The following is a 23,246-nucleotide window of genomic DNA, read 5'->3' as shown; positions in this document are numbered from 1 at the left end:
ATATGCCCTGTGAACCGCCCTGAGTCCCTACCAAGGAGAAGGGCGGTATACAAATTAAATAAAACTTAAACTTAAACTTAAACTTAATTCCAACTTTGCGAGATCTTTCCCCCCCCCTCCCGTGAGAAGTTGAAGTTGATTGATTGAACCTTTTTTCCCCCCACACGGTGGCAGAGGCCTAAAGCGAAAAGGTTTTATAAAACCCAGCCGAAGACCTAGGACTGGGGCAATGGCACGCGTGCCCACTGTGGGGGTCCTTGGTGCTGTCTGAGCTGGGTTGTTTTCTTACAGATGTTTCATTACCCAACTAGGAAACATCACCAGTGCTAGGAGGGAGTGGGGTTTATGGAAAGGAGGAGGAGGAGGAGGAGGAGGAGGAGGAGGAGGAGGAGGAGGAGGAGGGAGGGGAGGAAGGGGTCCTTTAGTGCTCTGAGCTGGGGCGGTTTTGTTGAAAACATTTCATTACCCAACTAGGAAACATCATCAGTGCTAGAAGGGAGCGGGGTTGGTGGAAAGGATGATGATCATGATGATGATGATTGTGGGGTCCTTCAAGCTCTCTGAGCTTGGATGCAAACTGTTCTACAGTATTGAATAATTGTTCTCACTATCAGGAATTTTTTTCATTACTTCTATATTGGATTGCTCCTTAACAAACTTCTTGTCTTGCCTTCAGGTGCTTTGGAGAATTGTTACTCCTCCCAGCTTCTGCCAACCTAGCAGTTCGAAAGCACGTAAAAATGCAAGTAGAAAAATAGGGACAACTACGGTGGGAAGGTAACAGCGTTCCATGCGCCTTTGGCGTCTAGTCATGCCGGCCACATGACCACGGAGACATCCTTGGACAAGCGCTGGCTCTTCGGCTTTGAAACGGAGATGAGCACCGGCCCCTAGAGTTGGAAACGACTAGCACGCATGTGCGGGGGAACCTTTACCTTTACCTTACCTTCCCTGTCACAGTCCCACAAGTAGTGGAAAATGCTATTATGTCACCCCAGGTCTTTTTTTTTTACTAGATTAGACATAGCCAATTCCTGCAACCGTTCTTCATACGTTTTAGCCTCCGGTCCCCTAATCTACTTAATTGTTCTTCTCTGCAGTTTTGCCAGAATCTCAAGATCCTTTTTGTATTGTGGTGACCAGAACTGGACACGCTATTCCAAGCGTGGCCTCAACTAGTGTGGTATTGCGATAGGCTGCCTCTGAATAAGGAAGTTCCACTTGTGTATCCTGACGCTGCCTTGTGCATCATGACTCACAAATGAGTCCCCCCCACCCCTTCCCACAATTAAACCAACACTGCAAGGCTGGCTGCTTCTCCAGCTCATCACCTGCTCCTTGGGCTTCGGTGGTGAGATGCTTCGGCTCTTCCGTCCAGGGTGTGGCATGGACAGCCACACTCCAGTCACTCCAGGTGCCAATCTCATTGTCCTTGGCGGCCACCTGGATGATGTATTCTTTCCCGGCATAGGCATCGGTGATGATGTGGGAGGTCCCATCGGAGAGCTCCACCTGGGGGGGGACGAGAAGGGAGGGATTATGGGAAAGGGGGTGTCTTAAAAAGATCTCAGCCTTCTGGAGACTCAACCCATCCATCACAGCCTCAAAAGTTAAAGATTCCTTCCAAGGGAAGCCCTGCGTACTACTTCACTGGCTTTCTACAATTAGAGTCTTCAAATCTGGCCACTTTAAGACTTCAGGACTTTAACTCCCAGAATTCCCCATCCAGCACGTCCAGAGGTGTCCAACCTTGGCAACTTTTATGACTTGTGGGCTTCAACTCCCAGAATTGGGCCTGTTCATTTAGAGGTTCAAAATGTCACAACCTACGGTGACTGGCAGGATCCAGTGGCTGTGGGAATCGAGTGGATATCCCACAAACCTCGGCATTACACCAATTTGTGCCCTCCTTGGGCATGTTGGCACATCCTGAGGAATTCTATGGAAAACTGAAAGAGGCACTAAATGCAACACCCAGGAGGAAGAATGTGGCACCCCAAATATGTGAATGAAAACACTGAGAAGTGGAAGAACGTGAGCCTGTAGGAAAATCTGGATTGGGACAAATGCAGTGATGTAGGAGATTGGCTAATAGCAATAACAGCAGCACTTAAGACTTATATACCACTTCACAGTGCTTTCTAGCACTCTTTAAGCAGTTTACAGATTCAGCATCTTGCCCCCAACAATCTAGGTCCTCATTTTACTGACCTCGGAAGGACGGAAGTCTGAGTCAGCCTTGAGCTGGTCAGGATTGAACTGCTGGCAGTCGGCAGAGTTTGCCTGCAATACTGCATCCTAACCACTGCATCACCATGTCTGTCTGTCTGTCTGTCTGTCTGTCTGTCTGTCTGTCTGTCTACCTACCTACCTACCTACCTACCTACCTATCTATCTATCTATCTATCTATCTATCTATCTATCTATCTATCTATCTATCTATCTATCTATCTATCATCTATCTATCATCTATCTATCTATCTATCTATCTATCTATCTATCTATCTATCTATCTATCTATCTATCTATCTATCTATCTATCTATCTATCTATCTATCTATGATTCTGTAATCAGAATAGAGCTGGCAGGGAATCTTGGAGATCCTCTAGTCCAGGGATAGGCAACCTTGCCTCTTTTATGACTCGTGGACAACTCAATGCAAGATAGTTGTGCGTTATCCGCCACTATTTCTTTGATCTTATTTCAATTTCAAATATGAATGACAAAAATTAAGATAAGGTCAAAGAAATAGTGACAGATAACAGTACAGTTACCTGGTGTTAAGTTATTCCGTGGCGAGCCGGCTGAGGCAAGTCGGCCAGGGCAAGGTGTCCTAGACCAGGGGTAGGCAACCTCGTCTCTTTTATGACTCATGGACTTCAACTCCCAGAATTCCTGAGCCAGCCATGCTGAGGGGAAAGGGAGAGGTTTCCCAGCTGAGCCATGCTGGCTCAGGAATTCTGGGAGTTGAAGTCCATGAGTCATAAAAGAGCCAAGGTTGCCTACCCCTGGTCTAGGCCTAGGCCACTTTATGACTCATGGACTTCAACTCCCAGAATTTCTGAGCCAGCCAAGCTGAGGGGAAAGGGAGAGGTTTCCCAGCTGAGCCATGGTGGCTCAGGAATTCTGGGAGTTGAAGTCCACGAGTCATAAAAGAGCCAAGGTTGCCTACCCCTGGTCTAGGCCTAGGCCACTTTATGACTCATGGACTTCAACTCCCAGAATTCCTGAGCCAGCCATGCTGAGGGGAAAGGGAGAGGTTTCCCAGCTGAGCCATGATGGCTCAGGAATTCTGGGAGTTGAAGTCCACGAGTCATAAAAGAGCCAAGGTTGCCTACCCCTGCTCTAGTCCAATCCTCTGTTCAAGTAGGAGACCCTAGACTATTTCAGACAAATGGCTGTTCAGTCTTCTCTTAAAAGCCTCCACTGAGGAAGTGCCCATGATTTCTGGAGGCAAGCTGTTCTGCTGATTAATTGTTCCCACTGTCAGGAAGTTTCTCCTTAATTCTAGGTTGGTTCTCTCTTTTGATTAGTTTCCATCCATTGTTTCCTGTCTCGCCTTCTGGTGCTTTGGAAAATAAGTCGACCCCCCTCTTCTTTGGGGCAGCCTCTAGGAGACTGGAAGACTGTTATCCTGTCAGACCTAGTCCTTCTTTTCTCTAGACTGGCCATGCCCGGTTCCTGTAGCTGAAGTCCTTCCAAAGAGGACGGTCATCAGATAGAAGCATCTGTGCTGAGACAATATTAGGAATGAGGCCTGACAGCCAATAGTCCAGCTGTCAAACGGAGAAGCACCCGGCAGAGAGGAAACAAGCACTCAACGGTTGAAATCTGCCGGAGAAGAGACAGTTCAATTGCTGGCAAGGCTACATCAACAAACAAGATCCGACGCTCTCCGTTGTTGTGGTTTTTCACTCGTTCGGTTGCTTCCACGCGTTCGTGACCCAGCGGACATTATTTTGACAGGATTGTCTGTCATGAAGAGCTTTTTCGAGTCCTTGGAAGATCATGCTTATGTCAACAGGGATAATATCCAAGCCATCTTCTCTTCTTTTTCAATTGCATTCCATTTTATAAAGCACCATGATCTTTTCTTTGAGTCAGTTGCCTTACGGGTATTATGGGATGGTTTATATAAGACCCAGATATCAGGAAGTGTCCCCAAAATATGTTATTAAAAAGCCTCAGCTTTCCTTAGCTGCAGCCCATGGATTGGATTCCCCAAAGCCGATATTCTTGTAATAACATGTGTTGGTCTAAAAAGGCGCCACCAGACTCCAGATCTACACATCCCCACAATATCTAAGCATGGATGGTGCTTTCAGCCAGCCGTCTGGTTTTAATTTATCTAGTATGGAATGATTTAATGCACCTAATATTTTGCCCTCCTCTGTCAGTGTTTCTCCCAGAGAAGACATATTTTTTTATTTCCTCAGTATAGATAGACCTCTTCCCTGTGCATTTATGAGCCTGGTACTATTAGAAGAGCCAAAGGATCAAATTTATTTTTTATTTTTTTATTTTAATTCCATTTATATCCCGCCCTTCTCCGAAGACTCAGGGCGGCTTACACACTTAGCAGTAGCCTTCATTCTATGTATATGCCTGCTTATTAGGGCTTTCACACACACCCCAGCGACATTATTACAAAGTCAGCTTAATTGCCCCCAACAATCTGGGTCCTCATTTTACCTACCTCGGAAGGATGGAAGGCTGAGTCAACCTTGAGCCTGGTGGGACTCGAACCTGCACTAATTGCAGGCAGCTGGTGTTACTTAAGGAGGCATTAGCCCACTGCTCCACCAAGGCAAATAATGACACGGGCTGCAACCAGACGAAAGGAACGACAACAAGAACAACAGAAACAGTATTCTAAAATCACAGCTCAAGAATCTACTAATACCGAACCAGTGGGAGGAGTGAGACCAAAGAGGCAGGTGTTTATGGATCTGCAAGATATGTTCCGAAAGCTTCAAGCTGCAAAAGATGGCGACAAAGCTTAATAGAAGGGAAGAAAATACTTTTAATTGGAATATATGCACCTATAAGAGCAAAGGGATTTTTGGATTAAAATTTGGTGGAATACGTAGAAGATATTTAAGAAAAAGATAAGGTTTTCTTGGTATTTCTGTTGGACATTATTACAGATTGTATTGTTATAGAATAGAATTTAATAGCGGCAGCAAGACTTTGGGTATCGTAATATAATATAATGCCTTGGTGGAGCAGTGGGCTAATGCCTCCTTAAGTAACACCAGCTGCCTGCAATTAGTGCAGGTTCAAGTCCCACCAGGCTCAAGGTTGACTCAGCCTTCCATCCTTCCGAGGTAGGTAAAATGAGGACCCAGATTGTTGGGGGCAATAAGCTGACTTTGTAATAATGCCGCTTGGGGGGGGCCCAAAGCCCTAATAAGCAGGCATATACATAGAATGAAGGCTACTGCTAAGCTTGTAAGCCGCCCTGAGTCTTCGGAGAAGGGCGGGATATAAATGGAATTAAAATAAATAAAAAAATAAAATAAAATAAATAAATATTGGAAGAAGGAGGATCTGCCTATTATAGAAGAGTGGACTTTAAAAGTTTCAAACTTAGTAGAAATGGTAAAAATTTCAGTATATTTGAAAGGTTAATCGCAGCAAAGATACATTTCGGAATGGAGAAGATGGATTGATTACATTCTGAATAAATATGGGAGTAAAAAGTTTTATTTAGCATATGAATGAGTATTAGAATTTAATAAGATGTATTATTGTTTAGTTATGCTTAACGGGAGTTAAAGTGCGATAGGATTTAAAGTGTATTTATAGATAGTTAGCATATTCTAGCTCAAGCTTGTTAGATGCAATACCCTGTATTCAGCTCTGGGAAGTCGGGGGGGGGGTACAGGAGGAAGGGAAGGGTGGGTTTTATGGGGAGGGGGGAAGTTGGAGGGGAGAGGGAGGGAAGGGTGGGTTTTATGGGGAGGTGGGGGCAATTTATTTTTAAAATCTACTGTAAAACTTTTCAATAAAAAAAATAGCATCTCCCAATACCTGGAGGTCACAGAGAAGGAGATGTCTATTTACTCACCAAAGCATCTGAGGGCAGGACAAAAAGAAACAAGTGGAGGATCCTCAGAGGGAGATCCAGCCTGGAAATCAGGAGGAATTTCCTGACAGTGAGAACAATTAATCAGTGGAACAACTTGCCTCCAGAAGTTATGAGAGGCTGAAACATATGCAGGAATTAGGTAGCCTAACGAGGAGAAGGACCAGGGGGTGACACGATAGCAGTCTTCCAATATCTCTGGGGCTGCCACAAAGAAGAGGGAGGGAGGGGGGGGTCCACCTCTTCTCCAAAGCACCTGAAGGCAGGACCAGAAGCAACGGATGGAAACTAATCCAGGAGAGAAACAACCTGGAACTAAGGAGAAACTTCCTGACAGTGAAAAGCTTGCATTCAGAAGTCGTGGGTCTCCAACACTGGAGGTTGTTAATAAGAGACTTGGACAGCCATATTGTCTGAAACGGTATGAGGATTCCTGCCTTAGGCAGGGGGTTGGACTAGATGACCTTCAAGTTGCCTTCCAGCCTCGTGATTCTAAAAGTCTGCCAGAACTCCAATTTCTTCTCCACCTAATTGAATTGGTATTGCATTGCCTGTTGGCCTAATTGCAGTTTTGGTTTTTTTTTAAAAAAAATCAATAATATTTTAATATTCAGTTTTCAGTAGCTAGCCCTAGAGCTCAGAAAAGATTGGGATAGGGACCTCCACCCAACAAGGGAGACACAAGACACCCACAAATTAGCCATCATTGCACCCGCTCCTCCCGCAGCAGCAGTTAATGTTCCGCTTCGGAGATTTCAGAGAAGGCTGCAGGGAGAAAGGAAGACTAGATGAACAGGATATGCTCCGAAGAGGCCGAGAGACAGACAGGAGATCAGATAGCTGAGGGAGGATGGGTAACGGAGAGACCGGAGAGACCGAGTACATGTAAGGGTTATCTTTGGCTTTGTTGACTGTAGGTCTGATCTGGATTGTGAGAGACTGTGGGATAAAGGAAGACTAATAGGGGCGCCTACTACTCCCACAAACAAGGAGCTGTGAGCCCCCCCCAAAAAAATCCCCACACACAAACTAATGGAGAATATTTGTAGCTCAGAGTTGAAATGAGGGTCCTTGGTGCTCCCTGAGCTTGTTTGTTTCCTTGCAAACCTTTCATTACCCTAACTAGGTAACATCATCAGTCCAGTAGCGCTGATGGTGTTACCTAGTCAGGGTAATGAAACGTCTGCAAGAAAACAAACAAGTTCAGAGAGCACCAAGGACCCCTCAAACAAACACAAACAAAGAAAAAATCAACCTGAAGAAGCTCTCAGAATTGAAGAGTGAGATTAGCAGGTAAACGGCCCACATATCTGTTTATATCGTTCAGTGAATCTATTCTAAGAGTGGTGGGAACGAAAAAAAAATTGACAGTCTAAAATACACAGAAAACTGTCTAAGATAAGCAGAGGACCCCACTCGGTAAGACAAACATAAGGAGGGGCCAGGATTGCACATTATGAACGTAGAGTAAAAAAAAAATGGGGTGAATTTTTTTTTTAAATATTAAGAAGATGAGAGGAATGTCCTTCAGCCCTCTTCGGCAAGTGCAGAGGTGGTAGGTAGTTAAGATTGCAGAAAGAATAATTGCAACCAGCATTGATAGAAGACCTATACATTGTGTGGGTTTGAAGTGGGGCTGAGAAAATACCTGCAGACCCCTCGCATCATGGACACAAACTGTTTCGACTCCCCCCTTCAGGATGGCTCTATAGGGCAGAGGCCCCCAATCTTTTGGACAACAGGGACCGATTCTGTGGAGAGAGGTTTTTCCACGGACGGGAGAGTGCGTGGTTTTGTGTGCTGCCTGCATCTCGTGGATGGGGCTTTGCTTGTTTGTGCGGACCAGTTGCTGGCATGCCGCAGCCCAGTACTGGTCCACGGACTGCGGGTTGGGGACCCCTGCTACAGGGCACTGCATGCCAAAACAACAAAAACTAGACACAGGGACGTGTTTCCCCCCCCCTCCTGCCATCACTCTGCTAAACACCTAATTCTCGCAACTGACAAAATACAATGGTGTTAATAAAGGAGAATATTTGTAGCTCAGGGTTGAAATGAGGGGTCCTTGGTGCTCTCTGAGCTTTCTTGCAGATGTTTCATGACCCCAACTAGGGAATTTCATCAGTTCTACTGATAGTCAGTGCTAACCTCGCTAGCGCCGGTGATGCTACCTAGTTTGGATCATGAAACGTCTGCAAGAAAACAAACAAGTTCAGAGAGCACCAAGGACTCAAAATACAACTACAACTAAGGGGTTTTTTTGCCTAATGTGTATGGATATTAATTAACCCACAGGATGTGGCTGCAGTACTAGTATTTATCCCATTTATTATTTTTGACTTTTCCCTTTTGTTGGCTGTACAGTTGCTGTTCTTCTTCTTCTTCTTCTTCTTCTTCTTCTTCTTCTTCTTCTTCTTCTTCTTCTTCTTCTTCTTCTTCTTCTTCTTCTTCTTCTTCTTCTTCTTCTGTTTTGCAAGTACATTGAGTGCTTCTGTACTGGAGACAAATTCCTTGTGTGTCTAAACACACTTAACCAAATAAATAAAGTACAGGTAGTACTCAACTTACCGTAGTTCATTTAGTGACTGTTCAAACTTACAACATCACTGAAAAAAGTGACATGATCATTTTCCACACTATAGGGGAACGATCGAGAGCATCCCGTCATACAGCATCACAGTCTGGTTTGGAAGCATCCCTGCTTCAGACAGGAAGGTGGTGCAGAGAGTGGTGAGGATGGCCGAAAAGATCATTGGCAGTTCCCTCCCTCCCATCCAGGACATAGCACAGAAGCGTTGTTTGAGCAAGATTGTCTGGGACGCTACTCATCCTCTTCACGACCTGTTTTCCTTGTTCCCTTCTGGGAGGAGGGGGCTTTGTGGTATCCGTAGCAGAACAACCAGATTCAACCATAGTTTCATTTCGTACAGCATTAACCTTGTGAACTCCCAAACTTCCTCCTTCCATTATATGTTCAAGATGGACAGTATTTAATATTTATTTGCTATGTATATGTAGGGGTGTGGGTCTATACATATGTGTATATAGTATGGTTAGGTGTGTGTCATGTATGTGTTCCACTTTGAGAGTGGGCAGCTAAATTTCATTTCTGATGTGTGCCGTTGTGCCCACAGTAAAAAAAAAAAGACAATAAAGGTTATCTTATCTTAGCTGTTAGAGCAACCCCCGTGGTCACATGTTCAAAACTCAGAGGCTTGGCAATTGACTCGTGTTTATGACGGTTTTCAGTGCCCCTTTGCGACCTTCTGACCAGCAAAGTCAAGGGGGAAGCCAGATTCATGTAACAACTGCAGTGGTTCACTTAACAACTCTGGCAAGAAAGCTCGTAAAAGGGGCCGATAAGCTCGCTTTATCATTGTCTTGCTTAGCCACAGAAATGTTGGGCTCTGTTCTTCCTGGGCAGTGGCAGGTGAGAGGGGCTCCTGGGGGGAGGGCTGGAAGGCTGCATGATTGGCAACACCTGTGAGAGCCCAGGATGCAAAGATGGGAGGTGGGCACTGGGTGGGTGGGTGGATGGGGGTTGAGTTAACCAAAGGAGCCTGCAAAATAGAAACAGGCTATTAGTGATCCATTAGTCAAAGGTATCCAGTTGCATCCTAGGTAATCCATTAAAGCCAACATCTGAGTGCATTAGGAGAGCTGATGGTGAAGCAGAAGGAGGAGGAAGCAATCTGGCTTGAATTACAAAGTTAAAAGCCAGGGAAAAAAGAAAAGGTGCCCTAAATATTTAATGGCGGGTGTTTGAAGAGACAGAACAGGAAAGTCTGTGGGGGGGGGGGGAAAGAAGGAAAATTTTGAGGCAGAAGCGAAGGATGAGCAATCTTCCTCACGGAAGCCGAGACCCAGCCTGCCTGTCTGGGTGTCGAATGCCCCCATGGGTTGGGGGCTCTTAAGAAGTTCTGCCTTGGCATGGAAGGTGGTATGGGGCGGGGACTCCATCATCCACCCGATGCACAAATTGGGTGCATTCGATTGTTCTATGGAACGGAAGCGATGTGGATTCCGTTTGAGAAAGGTGCCAACTAATTGGGCTTGGTTGGCTGATGCTTTAGTGCAGGGGTCCCCAACCCCTGGTCCATGGACCGGTCCTGGGCCGTGGCATGTCAGCAACTGGTCAACAGAAACAAGCGAAGTCTGGGATGCCGATAGCATGAGAAACTACGCCCCCTTCAGTCCGCGGAAAAACCTCTCTCCACGGGACCGGTCCCTGGGGCCCAAAAGGTTGGGGACCTCTGCCTTAGTGTACAGAATAAATGACTTGGAAGGGACCTTTGAGGTCTTCTAGTCCAGCAGCTCCCAACCTTTTCTGTACCCCCCACCCCTAGAACGCTTCTGATATATTCTCGCACCCCTTACAAAAGTTTGAAATAACGGCAATGAATTATGCATATACACTGTAATTTTGAAAACCCAAGTTTTCACACCCCCTGGAATATCGTCTCGCACCCCTAGTTGGGAACCCCTGCTCTAGTCCAACCCCCTGCTCAGGCAGGAAACCCTATACTAAGGGCGTCAAACTCGCAAGGTCACGTGACGTGTTACGACGTATCGCGACTTTTTTCCCATTGCTGGCAATGGGGCGGGCACGGTTTCGGCACGATGCATCCTATACCATTTCGGACAAATGGCTGTCCAATCTCTTCTTGAAAATCTCCAGTGTTGGAGCACCCAGAACTTCTGAAGGCAAATGGTTCTACTAATTAATCAGCTGATTAATGGATAGATTAACAAAATAAGAGAATTGGAAGGGACCTTGAAGGTCTTCTAGTCCAATCCCTGCTTGAATTAAGAGACCCATTTCGGACAAATGACTGTCCAACCTCTTCTTAAAAACCTCTAGTGTTGGAACAGTCACAACATCCAGAGGCAATTTGCTCCACTGTTCTCCCTGTCAGAAAATTTCTCTTTACTTCTAAGTTAGTTGCTTGATATGTTTCTGGTCCAACTGCTTGCTCAAGCTGGACACCTCTACCATTCCAGATGTGTCCAGCTTTTCTTTCTTTCTTTCTTTCTTTCTTTCTTTCTTTCTTTCTTTCTTTCTTTCTTTCTTTCTTTCTTTCTTTCTTTCTTTCTTTCTTTCTTTCTTTCTCTCTCTCTCTCTCTTTCTTTCTTTCTGTCTTTCTCTTTTTCTTTCCTTCTTTTCTTTCCTTCCTCCTTTCATCCCTCCCTTCTGTCAGAAGAATCTTTCCTTCCTTCCTTCCTTCCTTCCTTCCTTCCTTCCTTCCTTCCTTCCTTCCTTCCTTCCTTCCTTCCTTCCTTCCTTCCTTCCTTCCCTCTCTCTCACACACACAAAAGACAGAGACAGGAGACTCCCAGGCTGATTTTTGCCCTCCCCCTTTGTGCATTCATACAAACACTGTTTTCTCTCTGGAGCGGAGGGGTCATCTTAATGCACCAGTCACTTGAGGGTGAAGGTCCTAGACTGCCCCCCACCGCCCCCCACCCCAAGTTCTTAGCAAAGAGGGATTTTTTTAGCAGGGACTGATTAACGATTGTTGGGGGCAATCAAGCTGACTTTGTAATACAGTAATGCCGCTTGGGGTGTGTGTGAAAGCCCTAATAAGCAGGCATATACATAGAATGAAGGCTACTGCTAAGCTTGTAAGCCGCCCTGAGTCTTCGGAGAAGGGCGGGATATAAATGGAATTAAAAAAAAACACATCCAAGGCTAGGGCATAATACCGAATTGCTTAAACCTTCTCCTCTCTAGTTTGGACGTGGGGCACCTGCCTCTCCCCGCCCCCCCGCCACCGCCCCGTCCAAAGTTGAGGTTTGATCTCTCATCCGGGGAAAAGCTCTCGGGTCTTCCGCCCCGAGTGACCCCCCCCCCCAGAGCTGGGAATTACCGAACCTGTAGCGCAGCTATTCATTCACATCTCTAAGTGGAGCGGGGGGGGGGGGAAAGCAAATTGCAGAGAAAGGAGGATCTCCACCCCCCCCACCCCCCACCCCCCAGCAATCGAAAGGGCTTTTCGCTTACGGGAAAGACCGGTTCAAGTCGAGGCTGCGGCGGCGGAGGAGGAGGAAGGGGGGGGGGCAGCGGCTGAGTAGCGTCCGAAGCGGCGGGGCTGCAACCTGTACCTTCATCCCGCCTGGAGCCGCCGCCGGCTCGGAAGGAGGACGCCGGGCTTGGCGAAGAGATGCAATGGGGGTGGGGTGGGGTGGAGAGATGCAATGGGTGTGTGTGTGTGTATGTGTGTGAGACAGACAAGCACGTTGGTCTGGGGAAGGGCCCAAGGGGCCCCAGCGCAGCTTTTTAGCCCCCCCCTCCCTTTGCAAACAGCCCTTTTCTGAAGGCAGAGAGAAGCTGAATCAGACCCGGGAGAGCCCCGGGAGAGGGAAGGACAGGCGGGTGGGGGGCAGCCAGGCGCAACTTTTATTTTATTTTTTTATTTTAATTCCATTTATATCCCGCCCTTCTCCGAAGACTCAGGGCGGCTTACAAGCTTAGCAGTAGCCTTCATTCTATGTATATGCCTGCTTATTAGGGCTTTCACACACACCCCAAGCGGCATTATTACAAAGTCAGCTTAATTGCCCCCAACAATCTGGGTCCTCATTTTACCTACCTCGGAAGGATGGAAGGCTGAGTCAACCTTGAGCCTGGTGGGACTCGAACCTGCACTAATTGCAGGCAGCTGGTGTTACTTAAGGAGGCATTAGCCCACTGCTCCACCAAGGCTCTCTGTGGGTTGGGGGGGGTGGGGTGTGGACTCCGTCCAGAGAAGGGGGACGCGGCCCACCCGGTCCGGTCCAGGGGAGGCTGCCTGCCCCATCCCGCGCCCGCCCTTCAACCTGGGACCTTTCCCTGCTCCTCAGTCCCAGTGAACTGCCCCCCGGGGGGGCGGGGGGTCCCTGCCACTGCTTCCCTGCCCCCTAAGTCGAGGGCTGGGGACGGAGGGCCCCACTTCCACGTCTGTTCCTGATGCAGGCGGCGGTTCTGAAGTGGGGGGCGGGTGGGGAAGGCTAGAAAGCAAGAGACACCTGCCCTGAGAAACCCCAAAGATCCCCATGGCCCAGTTGCAACTTCGCAAAATGTGAGCAATTGTGGCCAGATGAGAGGGGCTGCTTAAATCAGCCTCACTCCCCCCCTTCCATGGCTCCTGACCTTCTTCTCTGCTGATTTGTGGGAGGAGACTGTTTACAAACTGAACGGAACCTGTGGGTCAGGACATAACAGGGTCAGGCAAAGGGAAGGAATGTTGCACTTTTCACCTGTTGCATCATTTGGGGATGATGCTGTGATGCATGTGGTATCGACAACATTCCTTCCATTTGTCAAGGGAGATTCTCAGCCATCCCAGGTCATGGTTGTCCCTCCCGCAAGTGCTTTTCTTGTTCTTTCTTTGAAGACCTTTCGCTTCTCATCCAAGAAGCTTTTTCAGCTTTGACTGGGTGGTGGGGAATGGCAGGATTTATACTCCTTGCAGACAGCTGATCAGTTGCCTCCCTGTAAACCAGGGGTCTTCAAACCCGGCCCTTTTATGACTCATGGACTTCAACTCCCAGAATTCCTCAGCCAGACACACAGACACCCACACCCACAGACCCACAGACAGACACAGACATCCACACCCCCCCACACCCCTCTGGAGCCCAGAGTGTTCTGTACCAGCCTGCTACCGGCCCTGCAGAAAAGGCAACCCCTTTACAAACGGCAAGAGGCTGGAATTACGCCTGCCAAATTTATTACTACAAAAACAAACAAGAGACGAACCAAGAAACAGGAGCTTTAAGAAACACGAACTATCCCAGCGGTTGCCTTCAGCAAACCAGCCCTCCCCACACATTCCCCTTATATAGAGTTTAGGGCGTGGCTTCTCTCTGCCTCCTTCCGAGAAGCCCCATTGCCTTCCTCTGTTTACTCCTAATTGACTGCCTCCTGCGTCGGGCGTCCTTGAACAGGGCCAGCTGTGGGTCATCTTCATCCACGCTGTCAGGCTCACACAGCTGGGTCTCTGTGGTGACCAAGTGGGAGGGGCCTGGCTGGGGGCTATCATCAGCAAGATCTTCAACCCCCTCAGCAAGGTCTTCAACACCCCCCTCCTCCTCTGAGTCGTCCGACCCAACTGCCGAACCCACAGGCTGACCCTGAATCACAACAGGCTGTTAAATGAGTTTTGCTCCATTTTACGACCTTTCTTGCCCCAGTGGTTAGGTGAACCACTGCAGTTGTTAAGCGAATCACACGGTTGTTCAGCGAATTCAGCTTCCCCCTTTGCTTTTCAGAAGGTAGCAAAACAGGATCATGTGACCCCGGGACATTGCAACCGTCACCAACACAAGTCAGTTGCCAAGCTGCCTGAACTTATATCATGTGACCCTGGGGGTGCTGCAAGTGCAAAAAAATGGCCCTAAGTCACTTTTTTTCAGCGCCGTTGTAACTTCAAACAGTCACTAAATGAATGGCTGTAAGTCGAGGACCACCTGTTTGTGCCAGCCAGACGAACTTGGATGCTCTTTTTAAAAGCGTTCCAATCGGTAGGAAGCCCCCCCCTCCCCGTCACCACTGTTGAATACCCACCAAGATGCCCCAGGGTGCAAACAAAGTGCTGCCCCCCCCCACATGCATTCTGCCAAGCCTCTGGCTCTTTGCAGCCCCCCACCCTAAAAGGAAAGCCGGGGTGGGGAGAGGCGGGACACTCACGTGCTGCCACTGGTCAATGATAAGCGGTCGGTATCTCAAGAAGAATTTGAGAGGGAAGGACTCTGGATCCGGCCAGGAAGAAGGGTACTGCCAGGTCACCATCAGCCTCCGGGCGTTGTTGGGGATCGGTTTTGCGATCACGTTTTCTGGGGGATCTGGTTTTACTGTTCAAGGAAGCGAAAGAGGAGAATAAAAATGTGGTGAGAGGTTCAGGGGCATCACTTAAGAGCAGAGGTGCCCAGCCTTGGCAACTGGAAGACCTGTGGACTTCAAGTCCCAGAATTCCCCAACCCACCAAGCTCAGAGAGCACGAGGGATTCCATAGTCCAACCTTGAGCTGAAGAAGGGTTGCAGGAATTGGACATATCTAGTCTAGTGAAAAGAAGGAGCAGGGGGGACATGATAGCAGTCTTCCAATATTTGAGGGGCTGCCTCAGAGAAGAGTGGGGGTGTGTGTGTCAATCTGTTCTCCAAAGCAGCGCTCCCCAGCCTTTCCAGGGCTTTGTGGACCAGCGGTGGGGGTGGGGGGAGTGGGGATGGTTTCGTCTGTGCAGTGGGTGAGCGTGCAACTCCATTTGCAGAAGTGGCGGGTGTGCATGCCTGCCACTCACACAGGGGCAAGTGGAGCTTCCTGTGTTTGTGTGCCTGCCTGCCGCATCCGTGGCCCAGTTCTGAATGGGCCACGGCCCGGTCCTGCGTGACCCCTGCTACAAAGCACCAGAAGGCAGAACAAGAAGCAACAGATGGAAAGTAATCCAGGAGACAAGCAACCTGGAACTAAGGAGAAATTTCCTGAGAGTTAGAACAATTAATCAGTGGAACAACCTGCCTCCAGAAGCTGTGGGTGTTCCAACACGGGAGGTTTTCCAGAAGAGATTGGACAACTACCTGACTGAAATGGTATTCTACTTGAGCAGGGGTCTGGACTAGAGAAGACCCCCCAAGGTCCCTTCCCACTTTTACTCTGTTATTCTGAGCTACAAAAATTCTCTCCTCTCCGTTTTTTTGGGTCCATCAAGTTGAGGGTGTTGCAGAAATCCAGACTCTCTTTGTGGCTGTGCAGACTGACAGGGCCCGGCCCAGAGGCCAATTAAGCTTTGGCAGGGAGAAAGAAGGAGCTCTATATAAATGCATTACGGTCTCCTTGCATTTATACTGAAGCTGCCCAGCTGAGCAGAAACCAGCAAAAATACAAAGACGGCAATGAAGAGTTTTGTTGGTAGGTGCCTTGAAAGGATTCAACCATCTGGAACAAAGCTGGCTCGGAGTGTGGAATTTCGTTTACAGGTTGGATTAAACTGAAATGTGAAAGTCGTACTCCTCCTGCAATCGTTAGGAAGATATAAAATGGGTTGTTTTAGGGGGGGAACCAAAACCAAAAAGGTTTCAGGAATTTTATTGTTTTGTAAGCCTCCCAGAGTCACTAATATAAATTTAGTAAATAAACAAAAACATTTAAAAATTTGGCTCTCACTCTGTTCCTTTCTTAATATTTACCATGTAGAATATAAAGGGATAAAATGTTTGTTGTTGAATTACTCACAAAGATTGAAAGGTATCTTTTTATCTTTAATAACAACTAGTTGCAACACCTGAAAATGTGTGTGCAGGTATGTATGACGGCTGACATCTTTCTCTTTCTCATCTATCTAATATCATCTATCTATCTATCTATCTATCTATCTATCTATCTATCTATCTATCTATCTATCTATCTATCTATCTATCTATCTATCATCTATCTATCTATCTATCTAACATCATCTGCCTATCTACCTATCTATCTTTCTCATCTATCTAATATCATCTATCTATCTATCTATCTATCTATCTATCTATCTATCTATCTATCTATCTATCTATCTATCTATCTATCTATCTATCTATCATCTATCATCTAATATCATCTGCCTATCTATCTACCTACCTATCTTTCTTATCTATCTAATATCATCTGTCTATCTATCTATCTATCTATCTATCTATCTATCTATCTATCTATCTATCTATCTATCTATCTATCTATCTATCTTAATATCATCTGTCTGTCTATCTACCTACCTGCCTATCTCTCTCTCTCTTATCTAATATCTCCTGCCTGCCTGTCTAATATCATCTGCCTGTCTATCTATCTCTATATCTTCCCCTCTTATTCAACAAACACTCTTGTATTTTTATTTATATTACTGTATTATGGCTTTTATTTATTACGTGCTGACTGCTATGGTGAAGCTCCCAACAATGAGAGGGCAACTTTCCCGGCCTTCCTTTGCCCAAACGCTGCCCCCCCCTTGGAACCCCCCCATGATTTCCAGAGGGGGTGTTTCTTCTCAGAGATGTTATTTGGGTCAAATGTGCAGAGCCCTTTAGCACCAGAGAAAGATTTTTATTTTTCCAGGAAAATATGAAAGAGGGAGTGTCAAATGCCATAGAAATTGTTCCATTAGAGCCCCCGGGTCCTTTGACAATCCTGCTTGCCTGTTGTGCGTGTGAGAACACAAGCAGGCGTGGGCGTCAGGCACGCTGCCCTCCCACCCCAATTTCAAACTCTCCCTTGTTTGTTGATGACAACGGACTGCAAAACTCCCTTTCCTAGGAATTTGTACGAAAGGGCTGCTGCTTCTCCGCCCATCTTGAAAACCAAGTCCTTATTGGTCAACATCTCACAGATTACAAATTAGTCCTCTACTTACAACAGTTCATTGGTGACCGTTCAAAGTTACATCATCACTTATGACCGTTTTTTAGACTTAAAACCGTTGCAGCATCCCTAAGGTCATAAGTTCAAAATTCATACACTTGGCAATTGACTCATATTTATGATGGTCGCAGTGCCGGGGGTCATGTGATCCCCTCTTGCGACCTTCAGACAAACTAAGTCCATGGGAAAGCCAGACTCACGTAACAACCGTGTGACTAACTTAAGAAGTGCAATGATTCACTTAACGACCGTGGCAAGAAAAGTCGTAAAATGGGGCAAAACTCACTTAACAAGTGTCTCACTTAACGACAGAAATTTTGGGCTCAGTTGTGGTCATAAGTCAAGGACTACCTGCATAGACCATGACATGGACTAGAATCCAGAAAAGTCAATGTGACATTGTTTGGTCTTTAATTTGCCCCCAGGACCCCTCCCTTCCTCTTCTAGGTGAGCCTTGGTGCCCCCCCACCTGAAAGAGCCTCTTCCATTTGGCCAGTAGCCAGAGAGGACCTGGAGCACGTGCAGAGTTCACGTGGGTCTTCTGCAGTAACATTCAGTTTTGCTTCGCAAGCTGCTATCACCTTTGAAGCCCTGCATGGCTTGGGATTGGGTTACCTGAGGGACTGTCTTTATACAGGAACCTTTACCTGCCCAGCAGGTAATCCAGCAGGCTGGACCTGCTGCAGAACCCATCAGCCACACAGCATCAGCTGGCAGGGAACGGAAGGTGGGGCCTTTTCTGCAGCAGCCCCTCGCCAGGGAATAATCTGCCCTTGGAGATAAGAATGGCCCCAACCTTGCTAGCCTTTCTCAAAGCTTTAAAAAGTTGGCTATGTACCTGGAGCTGGGGCTGGGAAAGTCTTCAGGGCCCTGTTTACCATTGGTTGATTAATCAACACAGTTTTGTACCTTTGAAGTATTTGTACCTGTTTACGAGGTAGTGACAGATTTTATTTTCCTGGGCTCCAAGATCACTGCAGATGGGGACTGTAGCCAAGAAATTAAAAGATGCTTGCTCCTGGGGAGGAAAGCCATAGCAAATCTAGACAGCACACTAAAAAGCAGAGACGTCACCCTGCCAACAAAAGTGCGTATAGTCAAGGCTGTGGTCTTCCCAGTTGCAATGTATGGCAGTGAAAGTTGCACCATAAAAAAGGCTGAGCGCCAAAGAATTGAGCCCTTTGAACTATGGTGCTGGAGAAGACTCCTGCGAGTCCCTTGGACTGCAAGGCGATCAAACCGGTCACTCCTAGGGGAGATCAACCCTGACTGCTCTTTAGAAGGCCAGATCCTGAAGTTGAAACTCAAATACTTTGGCCACCTAATGAGAAGGAAGGACTCACTGGAGAAGAGCCTAATGCTGGGAAAGGTTGAGGGCAAGAGAAGAAGGGGACGACAGAGAATGAGGTGGCTGGAGTCACTGAAGCAGTAGGCGTGAGCCTAAATGGAGTCCAGAAGATGGTAGAGGACAGGAAGGCCTGGAGGAACGTTGTCCATGGGGTCGCGATGGGTCGGACACGACTTCGCAACTAACAACAACAACTTATTTTGTGGATGTCGTCATTGTCCTAACGTTCCATGTTGGTTTTTAAATTCTTTTGATTTATAATTTTTGAAATCTAAACCATCGAGAATCAAGAATAAATAAAATCTACAGAAATGGCCACAGGATAAACTTTATCTCTGCTAGGTTGACTTCCTTTCTTCCTCCTCTTTCTCCCCTCCCTCCCTCCCTTCCGTCAGAAGAATCTTCTTTCCTTCCTTCCTTCCTTCCTTCCTTCCTTCCTTCCTTCCTTCCTTCCTTCCTTCCTTCCTTCCTTCCTTCCTTCCTTCCTTCCTTCCTGTCAGAAGAATCTTCCTTCCTTCCTCTCTCCCTCCCTCCCCTCCCACTTCCATCCCTTCCTTCCATCAGAAGAACCTTCCTTCCTTCCTTCCTTCCCTTCTCCCTCTCCCTCTCCCCCTCCCCTTCCATCCCTTCCTTCTGTCAGAACCTTCCTTCCTTCCTTCCTTCCTTCCTTCCTTCCTTCCTTCCTTCCTTCCTTCCTTCCTTCCTTCCTTCCTTCCTTCCTTCCTTCCTTCCTTCCTTCCTTCCTGTCAGAAGAATCTTCCTTCCCTCCTCCCTCCCCTCCTCCTTCCATCCCTTCTTTCCATCAGAAGAACCAACCTCCCTCCCTCCCTCCCTCCCTCCCCTCCTTCCCACACCTGTGGGCCTTATTCAGGGACAAGGCACAGCCGGAAGAGGCTCTCCGATGCACCTCTGCTACCTTTCCAGAGCCAGGCCTGGCCTGCAAAATCAGGAGGCCACCCCATCTTCCCTTCAAAGAGTTCATAGATCCAGTTCCATCAAGAAAATCCTAAATGCAAGGATTTTTTTGGGGGGGGTCTTTCTTCCTGAGGAGCAAAGCTGAAGGGCCCCAGACTTTTGCAACGGAGCGCCGAGGCGGTTCTGAGCCTCAGGACTCAAAGGCGGGCTGGCCCAGCAGAAGACCCCGAGAAAGGGAAGGTCTGCAAACTGCAGCTCTCTTCCAGCTGCTCCCCCAGCAGGTACTGTGTGAAGCTGGCTAACCTGGCTTCCCCTGATCTCACTCCAGTTCTGGTTTCACTGAGCTGCACAGAGGTGGAGGCCTTCCGGTGGAAACAGAGGGCTCTGTTGGAGGGCAGCCATGCAGGCGTGGGGAGGAGAGTGTTCCGGGGAGGGGGCTGCAGGGGTGGGGGTGGGGTGAAAAAGCAAAATGGGATCAGGGGTGGGTCTCCAAGAAGGTATCAGGCCGAGGGTCTATCGAGCACCCAATTCACTGCAAGAGTGGACGTGCTCTGGTTTTGAATGTCCCCCCCCTCCACCCCCTGCTTAGGCACGAAGGTTAGCTGGGTGACTTTGGGCCATTCACCAGGCGACAGTGAGTTCTAGTGCCCCCTTAGGCATGAAAGCTGGCTGGGTGACTCTTGTCAGCCAGTCCTATCACGAACTCTGCAGAAGAAAACTTGGAATGGTCCCATCAGGCAGAGAAGAATGGGGAACTGGAGCCCGCAGGGGATGGAAATCTGGGATGGCCTTAGGAGCAGCGGCAGCTCGCCAACCCTGGGCCAACTTCTCAGCTCTACTGCCAAGCAAGGACTCTGCCTGGAGATCCTGCAGAGAAGGTCCCAGAAACGCGAGCAGAAAATGGGTCCCACCAGCATTTCTGTTGGGGTGACAGCTGCTCTTCACGGAACAAGGAAATTGGACATCTCTGACCCAAGAGCGACTGGCCTCATCCTCCAGCTCAGGTTGGTGAGTTCTGTCCCTTGCCTGGCGTCTCCATTGCCCCATCTGGTTTTCCTTCTTGTCCCCTTGGTGCCTCCTTGCCCACCGTCCCCCATTGGTCTGGTTCCCATACTTTCCTTGAACCTCCAAATAGTGTGGGGCCCAGAGAGAGAGAGAGAGAGAGAACCCCATCGTGCTGCCCCCACAGCAATTGAAACTCCAAGATGCTCAGATATCTCCCTTGGCATATTTTAGCTCATCATCTGCATGTCACATGACACAACAGCAGCAGCAGCAGTAGCATCTGCCCCGATGGCTTTTGATGTGGAGAATAATTAACACCGTCAGGATGTTACATTTTTAATGCTGGGTGTTTGCTTTCTGTAATTTGCCCATGGCTCCCATTAGTAAACCTGGGGCTGGAGAATTCCCTTTCTGTCTCCTGCTGCATTTGCATCAAGAACGCAAACACCATCTGTCAAAGCTGCGTTCGCCTTTATCGTGGTGACACCACAGCCCAGGATCCAGCAAGAGGGCTTACACAAACTCCCTGCCAGCCACAAAGTCACACTTGCAAAGCCTTCTCAAACGTCCCAAACACAACGCCTGAAGTCGTGGGTGCTCTTCCACTGGAGATTTTAAAGAAGAAATTGGAGGGCCATTTGTCTGGAATGGTATAGGGCAGGGGTCAGCAACCTCAAACAGTGAAAGAGCCACTTGGAACCGGTTCCCTCACAAAAGGAAAAACTGGGAGCCGCAAAAAATGTGTGCGCATGCGCGTACATGCGCACATGCGCAGAACAGGGTTTGACTGAAGAGTGGAGCCAAGGCGAGATGTGCACCTACCCTGCATATTTGAATTGATCGGTTGAACTTTTTTACTCCCACTTTTTTTTTGGTGGGACTGCACATGGCAGAGGACTGGGAGCTGCAGGAGACGGCTGAAAGAGCCGCATGCGGCTCTGGAGCTGCGGGTTGCAGACCTGTGGTATAGGGCAGGGGTCCCCAACCCCCCCCCCCCCGGTCTGTGGACTAGTACCGGACCGCGGCATGCCAGCAAGCGGTCTGCACAAACAAGCAAAGCCCCATCTGTGGGATGCAGGCAGCACACAAAACCACGCACCATCTGGTCCATGGAAAAAAACCTCTCTCCATGAAACAGGTCCTTGGTGCCCCAAAGGTTGGCATAGGGTCTCCTGCATGAGCAGGAGGTTAGACTAGAAGACTTCCAAGGTCCCTTCCCAGTGTCATTCTGTTAATGTACGTAATGGATCCTTGATAGACCCTTGGCCTGATAACTTCTTGGAAACCCGTCCCTGATCCCCCTTTTCCGGGCTCTGCTGGTGGTGTCACATACTTGACGACTGACTCATATTTATGACGGTTGCAGAATCCTGGAGCCCCCAGAGAAATGTGGGGCTCAATTGCAGTCGTAGGTTGAGGACTACCTGTATCCAGCACCTGGCCATTTCAGCTCAGTGCCTCCCCCTCCCCCCACCCCCTGCATCCCAAGGTGTCATTAAGTGAGCCATTTTCCCCCCCACCCCGGGACAGAGATGGGACTTCAGCAGCCCTGTGCAGGGAGACGCAGCAAAAATGCCAAGGCAACCCGCCCCCCCCCCGTCTCTTCCTGCTGCAATTTAGAATGGAAATGGTGCGTGACTCTTCCTCGCAGTTGTTGGCTAATTGCTGGCGGAGGACAGATGTAAAAACCACGTCCCCTCTTTGCCACTTGGCTGGTAGGTTGGTATGTTTTCTTCGGACACGCTGTGAGGCAGGGGACTTCCCACTGGGGAATCCAGAAAGGAACTGGCTGGAAGGGGGTTGCTCATCCCAGCCCCTTCTAAAAGGATCTCAAAATAACAGAAGAAGAGAGCTGGAAGGGACCTTGGTGGTCATCTAGTCCAACCCCCTGCTCAAGAAGGAGACCCTATAGCATTTCAGGCAAATGGTTCTCCAGTCTCTTCTTAAAAACTTCCACTGTTGGAGCATTCACCGCTTCTGGAGGCAGGTTGTTCCACGGGTTAATTGTTCTAACTGTCAGCTCCTGGGGTGGGAGGGAAGGAAAGCCAATGAAGTCCTAAGCTGCATTAACAGAGGGATAGAATCGAGATCACGTGAAGTGTTAATACCACTTTACAACGCCTTGCTAAGGCCACACTTGGAATACTGCATCCAGTTTTGGTTGCCACAAGAGTAAAAGATGTTGAGACTCTGGAAAGAGTGCAGAGAAGAGCAACGAAGATGATTAGGAGACTGGAGGCTAAAACATATAAAGAATGGCTGCAGGAACTGGGCATGTCTAGTTTAAGAGCCTTGGTGGAGCAGGGGGCTAATGCCTCCTTAAGTAACACCAGCTGCCTGCAATTAGTGCAGGTTCGCATCCCACCAGGCTCAAGGTTGACTCAGCCTTCCATCCTTCCGAGGTAGGTAAAATGAGGACCCAGATTGTTGGGGGCAATTAAGCTGACTTTGTAATAATGCCGCTGGGGTGTGTGTGAAAGCCCTAATAAGCAGGCATATACATAGAATGAAGGCTACTGC

At 48.1% G+C, this 23,246-nt stretch overlaps 1 protein-coding gene across 3 annotated transcripts in view; it reads right to left on the bottom strand.

The window, feature by feature from the left end:
* CNTFR (ciliary neurotrophic factor receptor) overlaps nt 1–23,246 on the bottom strand; it is a gene marked incomplete at its 3' end in the record, with an annotated part of 353,983 nt that overhangs the window by 4,646 nt on the left and 326,091 nt on the right. For all 3 annotated transcript variants that reach the window (XM_081319297.1, XM_081319298.1, XM_081319299.1), the window contains exons 7-8: nt 14,758–14,921; nt 1,332–1,512 (exon numbers count right to left, since the gene is read on the bottom strand). In XM_081319297.1, coding sequence (XP_081175423.1) covers nt 1,332–1,512; nt 14,758–14,921 — 345 coding nt within the window. The remainder of the gene's footprint in view (nt 1–1,331; nt 1,513–14,757; nt 14,922–23,246) is intronic.

This window comes from Vipera berus (assembly GCF_964194415.1).
Source record: "Vipera berus genome assembly, chromosome: 2".
NCBI lineage: Eukaryota > Metazoa > Chordata > Lepidosauria > Squamata > Viperidae > Vipera > Vipera berus.
Note: the sequence above shows the minus strand (reverse complement) of the source record. Positions and strands in the feature narration are given on the sequence as shown.